General features: G+C 44.3%; 1 protein-coding gene across 3 annotated transcripts in view; it reads left to right on the top strand.

Moving 5' to 3' along the window:
• The window catches only part of FBXW4 (F-box and WD repeat domain containing 4), a 73,179-nt gene that overhangs the window by 44,572 nt on the left and 4,367 nt on the right, over positions 1-24,240 (top strand). Inside the window, exons 6-7 of one of the 3 annotated variants that reach the window (XM_048506640.1) lie at positions 5,243-5,308; positions 17,724-19,502. The exons of 1 other annotated variant lie outside the window; for it this stretch is intronic. In XM_048506640.1, the coding sequence (XP_048362597.1) occupies positions 5,243-5,308; positions 17,724-18,024 (367 nt within the window). In that variant the 3' untranslated portion in view covers positions 18,025-19,502. Of the gene's footprint in view, positions 1-5,242; positions 5,309-17,723; positions 19,503-24,240 lie in introns of those variants that run through there. One more of the 3 variants, XM_048506638.1, reaches the window with a different exon arrangement.

The raw sequence follows: 24,240 nt of genomic DNA, 5'->3' as shown, positions 1-24,240 counted from the left end.
AGAGAACTGTGACTAGCCCAAAGTTTGCATGTGCAGGCTGCATGTGGAGGAATGGAAAAACAAATCCAGTTCTCCAGATTCGAGTCTGTTGCTCTTAACTGCTGTGCCACACTTAACCACTACGCCATGCTATCTTGATGCCTTATTCCGCCCCCCCGCCCCCACAAAATAATGCCTTTTTACAAATAGAGGCAGGTTTAGAATCAGTCAATTAAAATTACAATCAAATTAAACTGATGATTGCTCCAGTTGTCCCAAGTGTTGGGCGATATTTCCTGGGAAAGAAGACTGCTCGATTTTTCCACAGCTGTCTCTGGGGGTTCTTGTCCAGTTGGAAATGCTCCATAGTAGGTATAGGTTCTGCTGGGGGTCATCCACTGAGCTGGGTCTACCTCAACTACTTTTGCAGGGTTGCTACTGTTGGGGCCCTTCCCCATCACTCTTCAACAGGGGAGACCCAGAAAGTTTGTGTGACCTTAGCACTAAATTCAGAAAGCAGGAATTATCTTCTGTAATGATGTCAACTGATTAGGTTAGTAGGGCTGGTGGCAGGCACGATAAGAGATGACATGTTCTAATGATTCACTTCAGGAGAGGCATAAGAGCAGTGAGGAGGAAGAGGCAGGATAGGCGGGGGGGCCCACAGGTGCCGACAAAGACTTTGACCTTTGCTGCTATAATATCACTGTTTCACAGGCCAGGCGGTTCGGTAACCCACTTCCAGACCATCAAAAATTGATTTAATTGCAATTTTCCCCCAATTCAGAGCGCTGGAGCTTAACTAATTGGAGTAATAGAGAGTAATAAGGCTCTGATTTTTTAAAAAAGCTTTCCTCTGCCTCCTTTTGTATCCTGTGTCATTGCCTGTCAGAGGTCAGGGAGCCTGCATATTCTATTAGGCTGAGTTGCCTTCATTTGGACAAATTAGTTTACCCAACAGTAATTAAAATGCCAGTGCGGCTCTGGAAGAACTGAATGCAATTGATGGGCACATTGGTGAAGGATTTGACAGCTTTGGTGGCCGCTCTTACCAGAGCGTGTTGACGTGGACTCAAAGGTTGCGCAAGTTTGGACCTATGTGGCTGATGTAGCTCTGTGGTTGAAAGAGATGCAAGCAAAGGGTCCTTCTCTTTCTGTACTCAGCTCCTCCCCTTGTTCTTTTATGACACTTCATTCTCTCTCCCCCCCCACGCCCAGCGTCTTTGTTCCAAGAAGACCACTCTCAGCCCCCTCTGGTGTACCCCCCATTTCCCAGCTGCAGGACTCTGCTAAGTAATAGCTCCTTTGTTTCTTGGTTCGATGATTCTTCATATAGAATAATTTCCAAAATGGGATAATAACATCCAGTTTAAATAGCATGGGGGGGGGGGCAGGTTTGAGGAGGACCGAGAATGAAGCTTGGGTGTGTTGGGCAGAGTAAAAGTAAAGTAGGCCTGGCTGAGTGTTGTGGAGAGGCATTAGTCAACAGAGTAGGATAGAGTAAAATGGATGGAATGGAATGGTTGATGCAGGGGTCTGCAACCTGCGGCTCTCCAGATGTTCATGGACTACAATTCCCATCAGCCCCTGCCAGCAAGGATATGTCTGGGGGTATGCATGCAACAAGTTCAGAATTTTTTTAAAAAAATGCTCTATTCCTGGAGAAAATGATAACTGGTCCTAGCCTACATATTTTGGAAATGAAAACTGATACCTGTTCATTTTAGAATACTTGTAGTGGGGAAGATGTCGTCAAAATCTCTTTTGGCTAACATTGGACCAATTTAGGCTGGCTTTTGTGGTGACTGTTTTAACTTGAATGTGTGGTTGCTGCCAGGTCATGTGAGAGTCCATTTGTATGGTAAAACTTATGTTTTCAGATGGATTATTTTCATGCTGTAACAAGTTCCCTTCAACGTGGATTTGCAGCAAAACAGTCTAGTTCAGTGCATTTTAGTCACTTCACCTGAGAGGAGGACAAAAAGACACCCAACCACACTGGTGACCAGCTTGTGCCCCATTGACTTCTATGGATTGAAAAGAGTGTAATTTGTTTAGAATTGCAGTATGACTGTCCAGCAAAGGTGAAGTCCAAGACTACAAAGAGCCACCACCACCTCAGGGCCCCTTCCCAGAATCTGCAGATTGAACCCAAACATTATCTGAAAACTTCACTTGCCTAGCTGTATGACTGAAGGAGCCCCAGGGTGGCCATCCTACACAATTATTTTCCCCTTCCCTCCACTTGTTTCGTGCTTCTGACTGTTACTTAAACATAGGTAATTACATACAAATTTCTTTGGGCCAGCAGTGACATTTGTAATATGGACTGTGCTCTGTAAAGGGAGATATTATTGTGTGTAGTGGCTTGCTTCGTGTTGGCATTGCTGTTTCTCACAGAAGGAGAATTGTTTGTGTTTTGTCATTCTTCTGAGTGGCATTTTTGTATGTGTGTTTCATTTTGAAGAAAGGTTTATATGATTGCACAATACAGCCGACTTCCAGTATCTAAAGAGAGTTGATGTTCCTCTTTCCATGGCTGCGTTATACTGTGAATTCTGGGTTTTGTTTGTTTCCTATTCATGACATGTTTGCTTTTCTGTTTCCCCTATGGATGCTCCTTGAAGGTAAATTATGAGAAGATGTTCAGTACTAGTGTTAATTATAAGAAGGTACTCTGTTTTCTAGGCCTTTTTCTCCTCAGGAATGAAATTTGAGGAGACTGAAATTATAAATGCTTCCTTATGCATGGGCTTCAACAACAAAGTAGTAGTTTGTTCTGGCTGTGGTCTTTAAAGCCCTTAATGGTTTTGGCCTGAATATCTGAAATGTCTGTTTCTATATGTACCTATCTGTAAGTTAAGATCAGTAAGAGAGGTCCTGCTCCAAATACAGTCTTGTAGGGAATCCAGATGGATCCCCATATGTATCAGGACCTTCATTGTGGTTGCCTTAGAACACTGGAATGTTTTTCCCTATGATGTTCACCTGCAAAATATCCCTTTCTCTATCTTTAGACTTTTTGAAGTGCTTGAAAATCTCTTTGCTAGGATAGCTTTGCAGCTGTTATTTGCTGATTCCTGCCCCATTATGTCGGCTCATTTCAAAATAACTGTGTGTTTTGCTGTTCAATGGGCCTTGTTTTTTTTCAGTGTTAATAGTGTGCTTATTGTTTCTATTTCTTTTCTGCACATTGTTTTCAAATGCCTAGAAAGTTTGCAAATCAGTGGTTTTAGAATTAGAAGTTCATAAGAAGACTCAATTCTTTCCTCAGTGTTAAAAACTTTCTGGTTATGACAACTACCTAACTTTTTTCCGCAGTAGGATGCGAGGGTGTATTGAAAAAATTATGGGTCATGATTGGCATAGCTGGAGGGAAGTGACCCTAAAGAGTAATTTGGGAGCAGGCTGCTAAGAAATTTCTAATCCCTACCACAGACTGACTTTGCGATTGTACCTGCAGAGTGTTAGGGATTAGTGCTGGTGGTCTCCACCCACTTCTTCTTTCCTATTGACATACCTTGATGCTAATTTAGACCTGTTCAGTCTTTGGAGGGACGCTGCATACCTTCTTCTGAAAGGTCTGTGTTGAGCAAAGGAGAGAGCTGAGAGACAGAGAGAGAACCCAATTGCCCACTTCAGTGATTTCCAAGCAGCTATTATGTTTCTATCCACGGTAATTGGCTTCACAATTTCCTAATGGCTTATGGTAAAGAGAATGAAGAGACCGAACTCAGCACCCAGCTTTATAGTTCTAAGCGCCACTGACTACAGTGCTGCTTGATGACTTGGAGGTCAATTGATGTGCCACTCGATATTTACGATTGTAGTGGTGTCCTGACATTTCCATCCTTGATAACCAGCTTGGGCCTCCAGTCTGTTGGTCAAGAGAACTTGTTTTGGCTTACACACCTAAACCAAGCTCTTTCTTCTGGGTTTTAAACAGGCCCCTGGCTGATGTACATAAATGTTATATTAAAGAAGCTTCCCTTGAACTCACCCAAAGTAACTATTTGAATTTCATTTGTAAAATTCCTTTAGCACTTATAAATGGAAGAAGATCTTGGAGCTGGTTCATGAATTAACTTTGCTTCAGTCATTTTACTCAATGGATAACTACCTCAGAACGATACAGAAACTTGTCCTTTGGGACCTGGTGCCCCTTCTCAGTTCTTTTTTTTTTTTTTGCATTTCTGTGTAGAAAAGGAGCTTAATTTGTAACTTGTTTTAAAAATATGAAATGTGGATACATTTTGAAGCCATTAGAATAGAAGGCCTTGTGATCTGTATGCCTACACTTGGGCTACCATGTAAACATTACAAAGTTCATATTATTTTAGGAAATGGAAAAAACATGGCACATGAAGCAGTCCTCAGTAACTTCCGTTTGAGACAAGGAGGTTTAGGGGGCAATATGGTGGTTCCAGTTCTCTTTGTTTAGATTTTTATACCCTATTTTCTCCCCATTGGGGCCCCCAAGCAGCTTATAACATTGTCCCCCCCCCTCCATTTTATTTTCACAACAACAACAACAACAACAGCCCTGTGTGATAGGTTGGGTCAGTCCGTGGCACTCAATGGAGATTCAAACCTGGATCTCTCAGATCCTAGTCCAGCACTCTAATTTTTTTTATTTATTTATTTATTAGATTTTTATACTGCCCTATCCCCGAGGGGCTCCGGGCGGTGTACAACAATAAATCACAGCAGCATGCTGGCTTTCACCATCCTGGTAAATTATTGCATGCATGTATAAACCTTCCCATCTCTAAAGTAATGAGGATCAACATGAATGATAATGCAATTCATAGGAAGATTCAGCTATTAGATGTGGGTTCCATACTGTTCATCTTGAATCTGATTTGGCACATCAGTGTTTCTGTCATCTAAAGGAAAAGGCATGGGTAGATTGGGGTTACGCTGACAGTGCCATGATGATACTAGGCATGTACTTTTTCTCCCTGTTTTGCTGCCATGATGTATACACTTTCAGTATTTTAGTGTCATGTTGAAGCTGGTATGACATTTCTGTGTTTCCCACTCATAAAGACACCAGAGGGTTGATGTGTCCTGCATCCCATCTGCATCCCTGTTTAGATTGGTGAGCTTTTGCCTTTGATAATCCGAATGGGAAAGTTGTGTGTACGGTCTTACACCTCTCAAATGTCTTGGCAAATGCCCTTTGGAACTTTCACCAAATATTTACTGTTGGTGTAAGAAAGGTACGCCTAGCCTCGTTTTGTTTTCTTCCTTTTCCTGACAGTTCGTTTGTGACGGGAACAGCATGCTGTGGACATACTTCACCTTTGAGAATCTGGGACTTGGGAAGGTAAGAATATCCTCTGACTGGATATGACTGAACAGGAAAATCTGCCTGTGGTATGAATGTCACGAGATGCCATGTGAGCTGGCTGTTGTGCAGAGCTCATGCTTATTCATGACATAGAAATATATGGACAACAAAATGTCTAGGTTCATCTCTGAGCATTGCACCCCAGACTTGAATCTTAACTTGAAGGTTCAACTTGTTCTTAAAAGCATGTGCAAACGCGCACACAAACACTCACGTGCATAGATTTCACAACTTGTGTGTTCAGTTTTTTCTACTGTCCAGCTGTTCTTACAGTTAGGACATATTTCCTGATTGTTATTGTTTCTCAGATCTGACTTCCTACAGCTTAAACCCATTTCCTCACTGGCTATAGTAGCAAAGAGGGTCCGTTGACCATACCTCTGAGTTCTCATTCTCAATAGAGAGCAGCCATGTAAACGGATTGTTTCTTTTCATTATGATTTCCCCATTAAAGTCTATGAGAATTCCAGAACTGCTCCAGTCATTTATAGTTAATGGAATCACATTGGCCATGTGGAATCACATTGGCCATGATGCGGCTGGCCTCTACCCGGGCCAGGGCTTTTATGGCCCTGGCCCCTGCCTGGTGGAACGCTCTTCCTCCATCTGTTAGGGCCCTGCGGGACCTCGGGGAGTTCCGCAGGGCCTGTAAAACCGAGCTGTTCCACTGGGCCTTTGGTGAGGCTGGCCGCTGAGTCCGCCCTTCTTTGTTGCTCCTTACAGCTCTGTCATCTGCTGATTGAATATCGGCCTGTCCCCTCCCAGGAGGTTAATGTTGGACAACATCTATTTATTTTAATTGTGGAAGATCACTGCTGCTAGTGTTTTAATGTTTAATTTATTTATTGTTTTAATTGAAACTATATGCTGTCTTCAGATGTTGATTGGTTTGTAAACCGCCCTGAGCCCTTCGGGGGTAGGGCGGTCTATTAAATGTAATAAATAATAATAATAATAATAGTTGCCATTTACCTGGTCACTTTGGGCAGAATTATCTGGGCCTCAAACAGACGGGGGCAGTCCATTGTCACAAACTGTCCTGTGAACAGCTGAATATGCTTTATTTTAAGACTGCTACCCAATGATATAATCAGAAGACGTCCTTCTCTATCAGCATGCAACCAATACAGTTTAGTTCTGTGACATCATGCCTGGGAAAGTATAGGACCCTTTCTCTGTGAATACATGATTGATTTATTTACCCATCCCAGTAGGGACCCAAAGTAGCTTACACGGTTCTCCTCTCCTCCATTTCCCCCGCCCCCTCATAAAAGCCTTGTGTAGTAGGCTCAGCTGAGATTGACTGGCCCAAGATCACGCAGCAAGCTTCCATGGCAGAGTTGGGGATTCAAACCAGGGCCTCCCAGATGGAAGCAACTATTTAACCACAGCAGTCTAGCAGTGGCTCAGGACCTCTACATCACAGGTGTCAAACTCGCGACCCTCCAGATGTTCATGAACTACAATTCCCATCAGCCCTTGCCAGTATAGCCAATGCTCATGTTGGGAGGGACTGATAAGAATTGCAGTTCATGAACATCTGGAGGGCAACGAGTTTGACACCCCTGCTCTACATGATCACCAGCAATTTCGATAAAGAAATATAGAGTTGGGTACTGTGAGCAAATTAGTGATAACCTATCCCAAAATCAGATTAAATAGCATCCGGGATAATACTGATCCCTGTGGAGCCCCATAGGTTAAGTCCCACAGTGACGACAATCGATCTCCATCATCAACCGTTCAAGTGCTGTACACGAGGAGTAATTTAAACCAAATCACATTCCTTCATTCCTAGTTCTGAACGCCTCAAAGAACTCAGATTCTCTCAAAACCAAGCCAGTTATGCCGTATGCCTGCACTTCAGACATGTTCATCGAATAATATCCTATCATTCGTTCCTGAGGATCAGAATAGCTGTAACTCCACTATCAGCATTTGTAAGATCCTTCTTCTCAGCCATCGTTTAAGTTGTCTCTTTTGCTGTTTGTGTTCTTACCATATGGTTCTGTTCCTTTCCTTTCCCCCTTACACTTAGCCAACTTGCTGATCTGAATGTAGCTTCCAAAGCTAGTGGCCCATGTAGGCATAACTATTAAATGTGGATGTGATGCACCAATATTTAAGTATGTTCCAGTGCACGGGTCTGCAACCTGAGGCTCTCCAGATGTTCATGAACTACAATTCCCATCAGCCCCTGTCAGCATGGCCAATTGGCCATGCTGGCAGGGGCTGATAGAAATTGTAGTTCATGAACATCTGGAGAGCCTCAGGTTGCAGACCCCTGCTCTGGTGGCTAGCTTATTAGACAAGGATCTGTAAGACCCAGGTCCAAATCCTCACCATGTGAGGAAGCTCACTGGCTGCTTTGGGCCAGTCACTATCTCTTCCCTAACCCTGCCTCCCAGGGTTGTGGCAAGGAAAAAATGGAGGAGGGCAGAAATGTGTGCATCATCCGGAACTTGTTGGACAAAGGTGGGATAAAAAATACACCAAATCACATGCCTCTCTTTATATTTGCCGTTTAGCATGTCAGTTGGGCTTCTTCATTCAATCAGGTCTACAAGTCAGTGAAAAATGGGGCAGTGATTTGAATCTTTGCTCAGCCATGAAAAGTCACCATGTGGCACAGGGCAAGATGCTGTATATCTGCCACAAACAGAGCTACATCACAGGGTTGTGAGAATTGACAGTATTTTTATTCCTTCCACTTTTTGAGGACTGAATTGTCAAACATAACATTTTGCTGCAGTGGTGTGTGGTCTGAAGAAGCTTCCTATAGCTTGGTGTCCATGTAGCATTTGTTTAGCAACATGGCTTACTAATTTAACATTTTTTAATGTTTACTGGTTGCATGCAGTTTGTGTTTAGACTGAAGAATGAATTCTATTCAGCCTGGCCTCTTCTTTTTCTCCCCTCCTCCCCTTCCTGCTTTGCTCATGAACTTGTCCAGGGTTACCTCAAATGCAAGCAGCTGTTAGGAGTAGGTAAGGAGTGGCCATGTCACCTTTTCCGACTTTCCCAAGGAAGCTTCCACAGATAATAAAGCTGGGCAGAAAATAGGATTAAGGTAATGAACAGGGAAGATTGAGTTTGATCTTTCAATAAGGCAGAAGCCTGACTGACAGGCAGAGCTAAAGCCTGGAACAATCCAGCCAATCAGACACCACCTACAATGGCTGCTGAGTGTCACGGATTCCTCCCTTTTTGCTTGTTGTAGTGGAATGCAGTGTGCCACTGGGACGCCCCTCTCAGGCCTCACATGGGGAGGAGCGAAAGTCTACATAGTTTAGGTGTCTCACATACTCATATTAATTGGAAATTGGTGGGGCACCTTCCATGGGGATTGTCTGATGGTGGCCAGTTGCAGAGTGAAAATATCAGCAGTGCAACTTCCTATACTAGTCCCCAAAGAGCTGAATTTTTTGTATGCCATATATTGTGGAAGTTTTTGATCCCCCCCCTCCCACTGTTACTACACTGATTCCTCAGTCAAAAGTTGGAGATTTCTTCTGTTCTCGTCTGGGTTGTCATTACTTCTTAGCTGCAGACATTCATCCCATGCAGGCTTTTGATAATTCATTATGCTGTGGAGTTGGTAATGCAGCAACTGGTCCTTTTGAGACCAACCCTCCTCATTTCATATAACATGCAAGAGGAAATAGAATGGACTGCATATTAACTGATTCCACATTTCCAAAAGTTCTTGGTCCTGGAAATAAAGGGGCATGCAGACTGTCAGGTGGTTTCCTTACATCGGAACATTTAAGTCAAAGCGTGTGGTAGGTGTTAATCCTGGCTTAGGGCACTGCATGTTGTTTTCCCATGCAATTAGAGGACACCTTGAGGGCATATTGTGATTCAGCTATAGCACTCAAGAAGAGATCCAAAGGCAACTGCCAGAGTAACAGACATCTTTGTCCTAAACACCATCTTTTAATCTCGCTTCCTTGTTCTTCTCCTTTACCCTATGAAGACAAACAGTGGCTTTACGGTTGCTAACTATCTTCTGCTTCATCACACATTTTGCGCTTCCTAAGCAACTTGGCTGCTCGTCTTCCAGCTGAGCTGTCCTTTGGTGCTATTTTCCCAGAAGATGTTGGTGTCCCTCTCCTTCTGATTCATTACTTCAGGACATTAGAACATTATGCAAAACTTTGCCAAACTTGTAGTTTCTGTTTGTGGCTAATTTAATGATGGAATGACCTTTGCTTTTCTCTGATCTTGTGTTTTCTGACACTTCTAATGTGTGAAAGGCTATGTTGTGTTGTTTGGACACCAAACAACATCATGCCTTATTAGGAGGTTCCCACCCTCAGGGAAATGGGAAGCATTCTGCTTTTGAAAGTTGCTGTTTAATTCTCTGTGTGTTCCATTACCCTATGAGGTAAGCATGCAGAGATTCTACATTGGACTAGATCAGGGGTCTGCAACCTGCGGCTCTCCAGATGTTCATAGACTACAATTCCCATCAGCCCCTGCCAGCATGGCCAATTGGCCCCTGGACTAGAGTGTACACTCTTTTTAGTTCTCTGTCAGTAATAATCTGTATAGGACTTTTGTCATTATCATTTATTCACCTTTTTATTTTTCCAATAGAAATATGGGGTAGGGATGTTTTTCAGAAGAAAGCATGGCTGAGAATTACCTTGGCCACCCTTGCTGCCTGGGAGAGGGCAGGGAGAGGGAAAGGCTCAGCAGTGGCGTCCAGCCCAGCAGGCGGGGCCATTCTGCTGCTGGCATGAGCATGTGATGTAGGTGGAGGGGGCAGGGCTGCGGCCGTATAAAGGCAGGCCGGGCCTTCCTGTGCTTCTCTTCTGTTCAAGCTACAACAGCTTCTCCCACCCAGCCTCCCTCATTTTTTCAACCTTGTAGTGTTGCCCTATTGTTTGTCGGGCTTTGTTGTTATTTGCATTGATCTGTCATAGCCTGGTGGGTTGCGCATGGGGACTGATCTGTTCAAGGGAGGAAGAGCCTGTTGTCAGCTCCCAGGGGATTTTCAAAGATGTTAATCAACCTGATAGTGCTGCTGCAGCGCCAGGGCATCCACATCCAGCCGTACTTAGACGACCTACTTATCTGGGCTAAGGAGGCCCTTTCTCAGGCCCAAAAAGACACTCAAGCAGCCATTGCTTGCTTGCAGGAGCACGGATTCTTAGTCAATTATACCAAAAGCTCTCTTCACCCCTCATGGGTCACAGAGCACTTGGGGGTGGTGATAGACTCATCCCAACACAAGTTCTTTGTCACAGAGAAAAAAGCAGCCAAAACCAAGTCACTAATCACTTAGGTACTTCAGGCCAGGACCTCTTACCTCATGACCTTGGCAAGCTTGATGGGAGTCCTGATCGCCAACACCAAAGCCACACAATGGGGCAGGTTCCACTCCAGGAAGCTCCAGCAGCTTCTAGGCCCATTCCAATTGCATCGTGCACAAGGCCAACCTGCAGCTGGTAGTTCCCAGCTTGGTCAAGGGGTCCTTGGCTTGGTGGACCAAGTACGACAATATCATGCAGAGCAAAACCTATTGGGTGAGTCACGCCTATCAGAGCTTCACAGATGCGAGCCTCTTGGGCTGGGGAGCCATGCTAGAAGGGACCCCAGTCCAGGGCCATTGGTCAGTGAAGGAGTCCAAACTCCCAATCAAATGCCTCGAGCTATGAGCAATCCGCCTGGCCATCCTGGCCTTCAGCAATCACATATAGGGCTCGCATGTTCTCATAAGGACCGACAACATCACCGCCAAGTCATACATAAACTGGCAGGGGGGCTCAAAATTGAGCTCCTTACACAAAGAAGCATACACTCTCCTCTCCTGTGCATAGAAGAACATTGCCTGCATCAGGGCAGAACACATCCAGGGGACCTTGAACTGTCGGGTGAACTGGCTCAGTTGACAGGCCCTAAAAGACGTGGAGTGGAGGCTAAACAGAGAGACCTTCCAGCTGATCTGCAACCCCCTGAGGGCTCCGGAGATGGACCTCTTTGCCTCCCCCAACAATCACCAACTCCTGCGGATCTTCTCCTGGTTCTTCTATCCAGCAGTGGAGGACACAGATGCCTTAACAGCCCCATGGCCCTCGACTCTCTACAACACATTCCCTCCAGTTCCCATCTTGCACAAGTTGTTCCACAGGGTGAGGCTGCTGAAAGCAGAGATCATTGTAGTGGCTCCCCTTTGGCCGAGAAGGCCCTGGTTCTCCTCCCTGAAGGAGCTGTTGGTCATTCAGCCTCTGACTCTGCCCCTTCGAGAGGACCTTCTCCAACAAGGCCTGATCAACCACCCTGACCTATCTTGGTGGCTAGCTGCATGGAGGTTGTGCGGAGCCTCATTGAGGGGTTAGGCTACCCCAAGGACATCACTGACACCATCATGGCTTCTTGCCGCAGCTCAACCAATAGAATCTATGACACCACATGGAAGCCTTCATCCGCTGGTATCTCAGGAAGTTGGTGGACCCTTGCAACCTGGGGCTAGGCAGCATCTTGTGGTTCCTTCAGGACTACATCAAGACAGACCTGAGGGCCTCCATCTGGCAGCGCCAGGTAGCGGCCATTGCAACAGCCATTCCTTCTTGCGACGGGGGGCCTACTTATAAGCATCCACATATAGTGAGTCCTCAAGGTTGCGACCGCCAAGGACAGTGGTTCTCAACCATCCTAATGCCGCAACCCTTTAATACAGTTCCTCATGTTGTGGTGACCCCCAACCCTAACATTTATCCATTTTACAGATGGAGAACACTGATGCAGAGAGTCTTAGGTGACCCCTGTGAAAGGGTCATTCGACCCCCAAAGGGATCGTAACCCTTAGGTTGAGAACCACTGGCCAAGGACAAGCCAGTGTGCCATGGATTTCCCACCTGGAAGCTAAACTCAGTGCTCACTGCTCTAACCAGACTGCTCTTCAATCCAATTGGAGACTGTTCTCTTAAGCATCTTAGACTCAAGTGGCTGTCACCTCAGCCTGCCGCATTTCAGAGCTGAGGGCCCTCTCCAGTGGACAGTTCCCTCTGTGTCTTTCACAAGGATAAGGTAGTCCTCCACATGAACCCCCTCTTCTGCCCCAAGGTGGATTCTAGGTTCTACAGACAGGAGGAGATTTATTTGCCCATCTTCTTCCCTAACCCCCAACATCCCTAACCCAAAATGCACACAGGAAAGGGTTTGGCACGCACTGGATGTGAGGAGAGCCCTTAAGGCCTATCTCATATGCACAGAGAAAATCAGGCAAACAGACGTCATGGTCATCTTGCTAATGCCTCCCAACAAGGGGAAAGCGATCTCTAGCTGTGCTATTGGCAGGTGCCTGAGGGAATGCATCATGGAGGCCTATAGGGCTTCAGGGTTAATACCTCCTGAGGGTATTACAGCGCACTTAGTACGGGCAGCAGCGACCAGCGCTGCCCTTGCCAATGAGGCCTCGGTGATGGAGATTTGCAGGGTGGCCACTTGGTCCTCTGTTTCTACCTTCCCCAGGCACTACAAGATTGACAGGTACAGTGTGGCGGACGCGGCCTTCAGCCACAGGGTTCTGCAGCACCTTTCTAATCTGACCCACCCAGGCATAGGGACACTGCTTTAGAAGGTCCCACTTTGAAGAGATGTCCTCCTGCTCAGGGGAGAACGACCATTGGACACTTACCATGAAGGGCCCTTCTCCTCTGAGCCAAGGAGGACATTTCGTCCTATGTTACAGATAAACACCGAGGGGGAAGACTCCAAAACTGAGGGAGAAGGAGGGGTCTCCCACCAGGAACAGGAAGCTGAAGTTTTACTTACTGCCTCTCCATCAAGCTGGTGGGAAACAGCTACTTTGACGAGATGTCCTCCTTGGCTCAGAGGAGAAGGGCCTTTCACGGTAAGTTTCCAATGGTTGTTTTATATGGCCCATATTTATTTTCCTGGATCATATCAGACTCAAAAATAACCAGACAAGTTCATGAATGCTAGGAACAGTGGTAATGTATCTTCTTGCAAGAGTCTACATTTAAACTTTCAGAGGTTTATGTGGTATGTGTGCACATGTATGCATGCTTTTTAAAATGCTATGTGTAATTAGACTTTTTACCTAAAGCATCTAGGGCACAGTTGAAGACTGAATATTGGACTAGATGCAGCACTGATGTGATCCAGAAATTTTCTCATATTCTGAAGTGCACCTCTGTGTAGTAACTTAGTAAGAGCCCTGTGAACACTTTATTCTCTCCAAGGAGACATTTTTCCTCTCTCTACTAAATAATCTTAAAAGAGCTTGTGACAACTTTTATTTTTTAAAGAACCCTCTAATTTTTCCTCTTCAGTTCTTGATCTTCTTAACTCTTTGAAACTGACTTCATGCCATCTCCGTCACCAAATCGACACCTTTGCCTTTCCCCACTTCTTATCCCTTTATAGCAACAGATGTTGAAATTTTGTATCCCTTTTATCTGCCCCTCTTTAACCTCTTCCTGTAATTAGGTTCCCCTTGTTAGCAGTACAAAGTGGGCTGGTCCACAATCTACCCTGCCTTTTGAGTCATTGTGTCTGAGCACATGTGGTTTGGGTTGTTTGGAAAAATGTCCCTTTCCCCTTAGGTAATAGCGGTGGGCGGATGGACAAAGGTTGAAGCTTTTTTTTTCATTTATCTTTGCCAAGGGAACGGGGGGGGGGAGGTGTGTGGAGCACATGGGAAGGGAAGGCCACAGACCTGTATTTCTCATCCATTTGCGTTTCCTGTTCCTTGACTATTTTTCGTCCTTCAGATTCTTAGGGCAGGTCCTTTTTACATCTACACACTCCCAGTGTGTATGCACACTCTTTTTACATCTACACCACTCACTCCCAGTGCCACAGACCTGTATTTCTCATCCATTTGCGTTTCCTGTTCCTTGACTATTTTTCGTCCTTCAGATTCTTAGGGCAGGTCCTTTTTACATCTACACACTCCCAGTGTGCATGCACACTCTTTTTACATCTACACCACTCACTCCCAGTGCAAAGGTGTGTACACGTGTGCATGCTTTGAGTACATGCAGGTGTGCACTGAATAAAGCTACAGGGAGACATTCAAGATGGCTTTTTGTGTATATGTTATGTACTGCGTTTGAGCAGTACAGGTACAAAAAACTGCAAATTCATGAGATATTTAAATGCACACATAATATTTTATTTATTTGAAATAGTTATATATACCACCTTTCTCTCAATACTGCGAGGACCGAAGGTGTGTAACAACACTAGAAAAACACAAAAAAATCAACTTTAATTAATAATCCAAAATACTAAAATTAGTATGTGGGAGCATATTCAACCAGTGCTCTGTCGGGTTCACTAGATCCAGGTGGAGTACTGGACCAGGTTCAAGGTTTGGGTATTAACTTTTAAAGCCTTAAATGCTGTGGAACTTTCATATCGGTGGGACCACGTCTCCCAATACACCTCCCAAAGAACACTGTGCTCAGTGAATAACAACTTACTGGTGGTCCCTGGCCCGAAAAATGTCCAGCTGTCTTCAACTAGAAGAAGATTCTTTTTGGCCCTGGCCCAAGCTTGGTGAAACACTCTGTCAAATGGGACATGGGCCCTGTGGGGCTCTTATCAGTTTTGCAGAGCCTATAAGTTGGAGATATTCTGCCAGGCCTGTGGGTTGAGAGGAGTGACAGTGTGCCTCTTAACTGACCTCTTCCCCTCCCCTCCCTCCCTTTCCTTTTTTCCTTTTCCTTTTCTCTTTGTATTTCCCTTATCCCTTTCCTGTGTTTCTTTAGGCATTTCTTTATGATCGTTTGTCGTAATGTGCTCCTTCCCTTTGATTAGTTTACTATTCGTTTCAGGATGCTGGAAAACTGCAGAATCTTAAAAATTGGGGTTGAATTATATAGTAATATTAATCTGATTTTACACTGCAGAAATTGCTGTTGTGAGCCACCCTGAGTCTGTCCTGACAAAAATGGGTGGCCTATAAATCTAATAAATAAATATGTTAAATCATTAACATACAGTACATCATAAACAACAGTGGTGGCAAATGGGTCTTGCTAGGTTCCATCTTGTCTCCTGTGCTGTGTTATGTCTACATGAAACCAGTGGTCAGACATATTTGGGCTGGGTTGCTACCAATATGCTCTGTCTTATGCTTCCAGTTGATGTCAGAGAGGCTGTAGAAATCAAGAACCAGTGTTTGGAAGCAGTTTTGGATTAGATATAGGTGAATACACTGGAGCTTAATACCAACAAGACAGAAATACTACCAGTTAGCAGAAGTTCTGATCCTTTTGAGCCAAGATTTAAGAAGTGACCCATTCTAGATGGGATTGTACTTCCCTTGAAAGAAAAAGTTTGTAGTCTGAGGGTGTTCTTGGGTCTAAGCCTGTTGGGAGATAAGCAGATGGCAGCTGAGGGCCAGGAGCATCTTTTAGCAGCTTTGACTGGTAAGCCAGTTACAGCCTTTCCTGGGAGGAAATGTTTGGCCACTGTGATGCATGCCCTGGTTATATTTAGATTACTGCAATGGGGCTTCCTCATTCAGAAATTTTAATGGGTACAGAATACTGCAGTCAGGATGCTGACTGGAGTTTTGGCCCATCTATACTGGCTCGCAAGCATAAAGTCTTGGTGTTAACCTTTACAGCTCTATGTGGTTTGGAACAAACGTACATGAAAGACTACCTACTCCCTGATCACCATGGTTATATTCCAAGCATTACTTCAGATGCCCTCTCCTTCGCGGATCAGGAGGGTGGTAACCCTGAGAAGGCCTTCTTCGTTATGATACCCAAACTCTGGAACTCTCTCCCCAGGACAACTCCCCTGTCCCCTTTTGTTGCCATCTTCTGCCAGTGGGTGAATAGTTTAGAATAGTATTATTCAAAATTAATATTCCCTCTTAAATATGGACTACAGTTCTTTAGAGGCATTGACACACACGTTCTTCAGAGGGGTTGAATTTCAAACAATACATTTTAAAGATAAAAGACAATAAAAGTTTTGATTTGTGGGGCTGTTGTATTCAGCGGTAATCTGAATCCCATTAAGAGGGTTCTCAAGCGTTTTTACAAAGTGTGTTATTTTGTTGAACAAATTTTGTAGAGGTTGATGAATCAAAAGTTGGTACCATTTTTACATTCTGAGAACATTGTATAAATGCATTAGTTAAGTAGACTTAAGTAGAGTTAAGTCAACTCCGTCAGTAATAATCATATAGGCATCACCAATACTAATCACCAGTATTGATGTCCAAGACTTGATATAATACATGCCTAATCTCTCTTTGCCCCCAGAAATTAATTATATTCTTAAAACAAACTGTGCACATGTGCTTAAATGCCTGTTTTTGCAAGCTTATTTGGGATTATATGGCCAGTGTATTTAGAAATGTTTGACAAGATCTGAGAACATTGAAAGGAAGGAATATAGAAGGATTAATTGATAGTAGTGGTCAGAGGAAATAAGAAGCATAATTGGTTTTTATACCTTGCCTTTCTCTACCGTAAGAAATCTCAAAGCAACTTACAATTGCCTCTTTTTCTGCCTCCAGCAACAGGCTCCTTGTGAGGTAGGTGGGGTTGAGGTGGGGCACCTACTCAGCTCAAAGTCACCCAGCAGACTTCATGTGGAGGAGAGGGGAATCCAACCTGGAGAATCATATTAGAGTCCCACTGCCCTTAACCACCACACCATGCTGATGATGGTGGTGAATTAAGAATTGTAACACGTACAAGCCCTGTTCCTTGACTATTAGAAACTCTGCCTAATGTCCTCTTTTGGCATCTCTGAGCCTTGACTTGAAGGCTTTCTTTATAACTGTGAGGCATGGATAGATCGCCTTTCAGGTAAACACAGCTGATGATGTGTGATTATTCTGTTTGCTTCATGGATCAAGCAGGGATTCAAACCTAGGCCTCCTGGTCTCAGTCCAATATTCTATTCACTGGACCACACTACTTCTCAGTGCCTTAGTCTTTGTCACTTTCATCTGAAATTTGGAAGTAAATTGCTTGGAACCTTAATTTTAACGAGTTAAATGTGGACTGAGCTACTTTAGCCTTTCCTTGCAACCTTGAAAGGTTCTGATGTACAGGTAAGGAAGCAACATCTACTTTTGCCTCAAATTCTGGCCCTTATATGCATTTCTTCACAGCATCTTTGCAATACTTATAACAGAAACTTCCAGTATCGGTAGTCAGAATTCTCGGCTCCAATCAGTTTTGTTCTCATAAATCCAAGACAGTCTCCCCCTTAGGCTGCAAAAGAATTGACAAACTGTAAAGAATAAGATTGCTTAAATGTGGGAATACATAAACACCCCAATGCCCCCCACCTTTAGTTTGGGCTGGCTCATTTAAACAGATGGCTTTGTTTTGATTTCGAATCTCCATTTTTCTTTTTCTTTCCTTTTTTTGTTGTCTGCCAGCCGAAGGAGACCTCCAAAGTGCTGCCTGTTCAAAAAGAAGCTATACAGTGGCTTATTCCCACACAACTCCCCGTGGTTCTTCATGCTGCCCCCTCCCAATCTGAGAGAATTTCCCCCACCTTCGAGACATTCTTCACATTCTTTGCAGAGAAAAGGGGTTAAACGTCTGAATTTGGGGGTCACCATGTTATACAAATTGCAATCTAATCGTTTTTACAAGAACACACGTGTGCTCAGAAAAAGAACTCTGGACAAGAAAGACAAGGAGACAGACAGCTTGCTTTGTCTGTTTCTCCCCTGAATGTTTCTTACTATTGTCATATTGCTGTGTCTCTCTCCCCTCTTTGCCTCTGGAAGGGAGAGAGTTAGTTTGATAGTTAAATTGGCCCGTAAAGCAGAAGGGCTTGGTGCCATTTCTGTTTGTTTTCCCAAATAAAAGCCCCAGAGGGGTCTCTTTTGCACCGTTGTGGCTTTATTTGAGGAAACTGGCTTTTTCCCATAGCTAGCATGTCAGTTTATCCTCTGAACTTAACCTTATGACAACCCGGACAACAAAAAACGTCCAGGGTCCCAGAGCCAGGAAAGGTAAAAGAAATTGTATCTCTTTATTGGACCCTTTAAAGTGTGTGTGGGCCAATTCAGAGTCACCAGAAGAAAAGAGGGGAAAGCTTTCTCGGTCCCCGCTGCTGCCACTATCATTGCCACCCCTGCTGAAACCGAAGGCACACACATGCCTCCAGCTGCCGCAGGGAGTGTGAGAGGCAAGGTAGTGTCCAGAGTTAACTTTTCTTTTTAAAAAAGCTGGTCACAGACAGCTAGTTATTCTTACACCCCAGAGTGCTTTTCACACTGGTTCATTTGTAAATGGCCGAGAAATACTTGCTGATTCACAGGTAAGAGTTTATTAATAAAGAGAGTTCATCAAAGAAATAGACTGCTTGCTCATTCTGAAAGCCAGTTTCCTCAAATAAAAACACAACTTTTTATCACTGATTGTGGAGGTTCATTTGTGCGTATGAGTTGTGTTCCTCTGGTGCACTCCCCCCACCCCCCCAACGTACTGGAACGTATCAAGGTGGAGAGATTTCCCTAGGAGATCAGAGAAATATGGCTGTAGGTGGTTATGCATACAGTCTTTTGTTGGAATCCTGGGAATCCCAGTTTAACTTTTATTTAATATTTTGGGGCATCACTGTTTCTAAATTTGGTGGTTTTCTTTCTTTTTGTTTTAAAAGGCCATGAATTAAATTCTGATTGTTGGAACAGTTTGCTTATCAGTTCTCTGTTGACATCTAAAGTGGTCTTTAAAGCTTTAAGCTATCTTAAGACCAAAATAATTTATTTTTAAACAGAATAATTGGAGTTACAACATATCCAAACTCTTCTTCCACTTCTTCTTCCTCTTCCTCCTCCTGCTTGAAAGTTTGAGGAACAAGAATATAAAAAAAATCTTCACCCTTGAGAAATATAAAACAAGAATATAAAAAATCTTCTACTTCTGTCATGATGACAAAGGAGGTGAAGCACAGTTAGGGGGTGAAGCCATAAAAATCCAGACAATTGATTGAACTTTATCATACATTTGTTCATTATGGGCTAAAGAATTCTCTTTCAGTGATATCCATTTGATTAACCAAGAGAACTGAGTTGTATGGTGATAAGTTATGATATTAGGATAATCTAAACCTCCTGTACGTCATCAATACTGAACAGATCAGCAAATATATACAGTCAAACCAATACTAGAAAATCTGAGGCCAGCCAAGCCTAAGAAGCATGGACTGTATATATAGTAACACAAGGCAATGAACTAATTGGTATATGCAATTAATTCGAGTATAAAGTCAATAGATAAGTCATACACCATTCATAAAGATATATTGTGATTATATTATAAGTAATATGCAACTGGATATAAATGTAATAACATAAATTACAATGAGGGCACTTAGGCAACCTAAGAAGCGTAATGGGACAGTACTTAGTAACAAATTCTCATAAACATTGTACATAAGGCAAGAAACCTGTAACATTCATATTGCGTTCCAGTAAATTGAAAGAGTCAGTATCACCAATGTTCAATGAGTCAAAAATATTAAAGCGAATCGGGTTGTAGTAGGCAGCAGCAGCTCCAGCAAGTGGATGAAGAAACCACGGCGACAGCATCAATACTGTGCAGTAGTCAGATGGACAATTCAGTCTTAATGGCTGGCTGGTGGCTTGTCTGTGATGCCACAAGTCTGCTCCTTAAGGAGTTAGTGAGCAGGCAAAAATATGTAGTTGGGTTTTTGTGGCTTCAACCACATCAGCATCCCCAGCAACTGTGCTCTAGCATCCCATCCAGATGTGTTGCAATGGCTGGGCCATGGTGGACAGGGCAACCAGAATCTGGCAGGATTGTAAACATAATGCTCATCACACCCAGGTCTGGAAAGGAGCATGGGTAAGGATGCTGGCTATGTGCCTGCAGCACACATACCCTCCACCCTTAAAGGGACTGAGTCCTGCTACAAGTCTGCAGACAGCAGAGGTCTCCCATGGGGACCTCAAGCAGGCCCTTGACCCACATAAGGCAAAGGGTCACCTCACCTCAGAAGGGGCGTGGGGAGTTGTGGAAGAGAGTGCCACTCACCTATGGGGCTCCTCCTGACACCCCAGCCATGCTGCTGAAAACGCCCTCAGCTGCCCAACCTCCCACCCCCATCGCCACCAGCAGCGGAGCAAGAGAGGGGGCCACAGTTGTTGGCTCAGATGTGGGGGCATGTAGCACTGCCAATAGATCCCTCAATAGTGTCCTCAGTGGAGCAGAAGTGTTTTGGTACTGGAACGATCATGTCTCCACTCTTGCTGCTGTTATTCCAGTCCTTGTGCCATCTCTCTGTGCCCAGAGACCATTCTGCACTACTTTTGTGTTTAGCAATGTATTTTCACGGTGTCCATGGAAGTCATTTGGCATTCTTGGCTCCCAGTACATCCAGTAGGTATTCCAGCATCTTCCATTGTTCCCAATCAACAATCTTGTCATTCATTTTGGTTCATCCCCTCTACTTGCACTCCTGGCTGACTGTGATATCCAGCAGCCCGTCCAAATGCCTAGCAGCTGCTGCCACAAATGCTGCCAAGCCTGTCCATGACCCATGTTCATTTCTTCTGTCTGAATGTGTTGTTCCCTTCTAGTACTTGCCAGTTAGTTTGGTGACTGCTTTGTTTTTCTACCTCTACAGCGACTGTAAGAACTGTTTGACATTATACTTTTTTAGAGTTTCCATGAAGCAAAAAAGATGCATGCTTTTGTGTATGATAGACGTGCTGGCATTTTGCAATCTTTTGCCATGATTACATGCATTGAGAACTGAACGTCAACGGTGAGCTGTTTGCATACCTCCATTCACCACATGCATTCCCACTGAAATGTGACACACACAAATGGATCGTTAACCGTATTTTCCCAGGACAGCCATCATACAATTGCTTCTTTGAGTGAAAACGCATATAGAAGAGGGCTAGAAAGCGTAAAGGTTTGAAGTAACTGGACTCCATTCCTCCAAGTTCTTGTAAAATTCACAGCTCTTAAGAATTTGTGACAGAAGTGCCCTCTTTTATCATGAGCCTGCACGGCTTAGTTGCCCAGGCACAGGATGTGGAAGAGCAGTCCTAGACAAGCTCTTCTTACCCATTAATTGACTAGTATATAGGCAATTAAAGGTACCGTATATACTCACGTATAAGTCGATCCGCATATAAGTCGAGGCACCTAATTTTGCCTTGAAGAACTGGGAAACCTTATTGACTCGAGTATAAGTCGAGGGTGGGAAAGGTCCATGGGGAGGTGGGGCACTGAGCCAGCAAAGGAGCCACAGTTGGGGGAAAGGAGCACCCCAGAAGCCTTTGGAAGGCTTTTTAAGGAGGGGCGAGGCCAGCACTTGGGTCCAGGGAGAGGGAAGAAGCTGGGAGCCATAGAGGGTGAAAGGGATGGGAGGTGGTGGAGGAGAAGACAGAGGAGAATGAACAGAGAAAGTGGCTGAAAGGGGGGCGGCAGAGAAGAAGGCAAGAGAGAGCAAAGGCGGGACAGGGGGAACACCACACAAGAATTACCAGTAAGTGGGACCCGCGTATAAGTCGAGGGGGGCATTTTTCAGCCTAAAAAAAGGCTGAAAAACTCGACTTATACGCGAGTATATATGGTAAATCCTTCTACAAATTAGGAAGGCCTGACCATGTGGTTTTATACCACGTTTTCAAGTGAGAATTCACACCAATGTCAGAAGAAGCTGCTTTCATGAGATTCATTTGTGGTGTGGGGCCATCCTTAAGTATGACACACTTGTAAACCCCCCCCCCCCCCGCTATCATCTACTCCATGTTAGCTAGTGTTAAACCTAGGTGCCATCTTGGTACCCTTGCACATTTGATATACTTTATGGGTGGTCCCAGTTGGGAACAGTTCCAGCTGGAAAATGAGATTGTATTGAGTAGAAACTTGTAGAGAAGCTTGTAGAAACAAGCTTGCTCTTGTCTAGGTAGCATTTGCTGAGGTTCCTACTCCACTCCACTGATCTTCAGTTTTGAAGTGTTTCCATTGGTCAAGTAGCTACCAGGTCTGCGATTAGCATTTATCAGCAGTGTTTGCAGCTTGGGAAGTTTTTGAGTAGATAGTGATCTCGTTTACACTGTAGGGGTAGGAAGCTAACATGTAGCCCACCCAGATCAAGTGGGTGAATGTTTTGAGGAAAGTATCATCACTTGAGCAGTTGCTGCTTTGCAAACATTTTTAGACAACTTTTTCAGACTGACAGCGACAGCATAACTTCTGTGTTTTGGTTAGAGGAAACCAGCAGGAAACCATCCTCACCTTATCTAAATGTTTGAACTGCTTTGTCCTGCAGTTTAAGAATCACCCTGTCAAGTGTTCCTCCTATTTAGGGAAGGATGCATTCTTCACATCTCAAAAGTAGGAAACTGAGGTCTAATTGTTTAGTTATTTGACTGAGGAATGGGGCAAAACTGTTAAGTCTCTGTCGCACATCTCACAAGAATTATAACTCCCATTTGGAGTTTGTGCTGATGGTGAAGTGTGCGGGTGGCAAGGAAAGGTCTGACTTGGGAAGTGGCCTATCCTCAGTTCTGGATGGGGTCGCAACCCCTAAAGGAGTAGGTTCATAGCCTGAGGGTGCTCCTGGACAAACAGGTGGCAGCAGTGCCTTTCAGCAGCTTCTGTTCATGAGCCAACTGCACCTCTCCGTGAGCAGAAAATATCTTGTCACTGTAGTGTATGTCCTAGTAACACCTAGATTAGATTATTGCAGTGTGCTCTATGTGGGACTTGCTGGGTGCTATATTTGGTACAGAATACTGTGGCAAAAGTGTTGACTGGAATGGGCCATAAGGACCCTCTCCCATCTTGTTCCAAGCACACTGGCTTCCAGTTTGCTTTCAGACTCATTCAAAGTGCTGTTATAGACCTTTAAAGCTCTGTATGACCTGGGACCAACACACCTTAAGGACAGCCTTCTCCTATATGAATATACCAATTCACTCTGGTCATCCTCGCAGAGCCTGCTTTAGTTTCCCCCACAATCTGAAGCTAGATGGGTTGCAACCTGAGAAAGGATCTTCTCCATTGTGGCACCAAAACATTGGCATTTGCTCCTCAGGGAGATTTGTATGTCTCCCTTTGTTGGTGTCTTTTGCCAGAAGACTTTGTTTCATCTGGCGAACCCCAGTAACTGTTATTGGCCCTCCTACTAGTGGTGCTTATGTGGTTTTAATTGAATGTTATAATTTTAACAGTATTTTACTTTTTTAAATGTTTGACTGTTTTTTATGTTTGCTGCCTTGTGGGCCCTGATTGGATGGAAAGGCAGTGTAGTTTTCTAAAAAGTAATACCTAAATTTAGCTGGCTACCACTGCTAGGCCTGGCACCTGTCGTTTATACCTACCCCAATTGCATTTTCTCCCTTTCTAAGTTTCTAGGCATTAGCATAATTTCCTTTCTGTAGGAATCCTGCCTCTCATTCCTGCCCTGATCCTGTAAATGCCTTCACCTCCTGACCTACCTCTAGATACAGACAAATTGCCTCCTTTCTCTCCAAGGGTTAATGTCTTAAGAACTTTTCCAGCAATTCCCTGTCTTGAGAAACACAAAGTAAGCGCAATAACACAGCACCCCTGGACTCAGGTTTTAGGGGTGGGGAGGGATGAGGATTAATTCTTGCACTTGATGTTAAAGCTTGTCCGAGAGGTTTGCCTTCAGGGGAGCATTGCTAGGGCCAACTGGTCTTGTTAAATGGTTGCTAAGGCCCTGGCATTGCAGCCCGATGGAGTGGCCCACAGTCACGGTCACGGAGGGAATTACACAGCCACAAAGAAATTGTTATTCTCCATAATCTGGTCTTTGGAAAGTGACTGGGGGAGATGGGCCGGCCCCAGCATGCCGCCAGTACTGTGATCATGGAAGCGTGTTGGCTCTGCGGAGTGGATCAGGGCTCACCTTCTGATCTGGGGGACACCAATGCT

This window comes from Sphaerodactylus townsendi, linkage group LG08 (assembly GCF_021028975.2).
Source record: "Sphaerodactylus townsendi isolate TG3544 linkage group LG08, MPM_Stown_v2.3, whole genome shotgun sequence".
Lineage (NCBI taxonomy): Eukaryota > Metazoa > Chordata > Lepidosauria > Squamata > Sphaerodactylidae > Sphaerodactylus > Sphaerodactylus townsendi.
The sequence above is the reverse complement of the archived record's forward strand: the minus strand, read 5'-3'. Positions and strand labels throughout refer to the sequence as shown.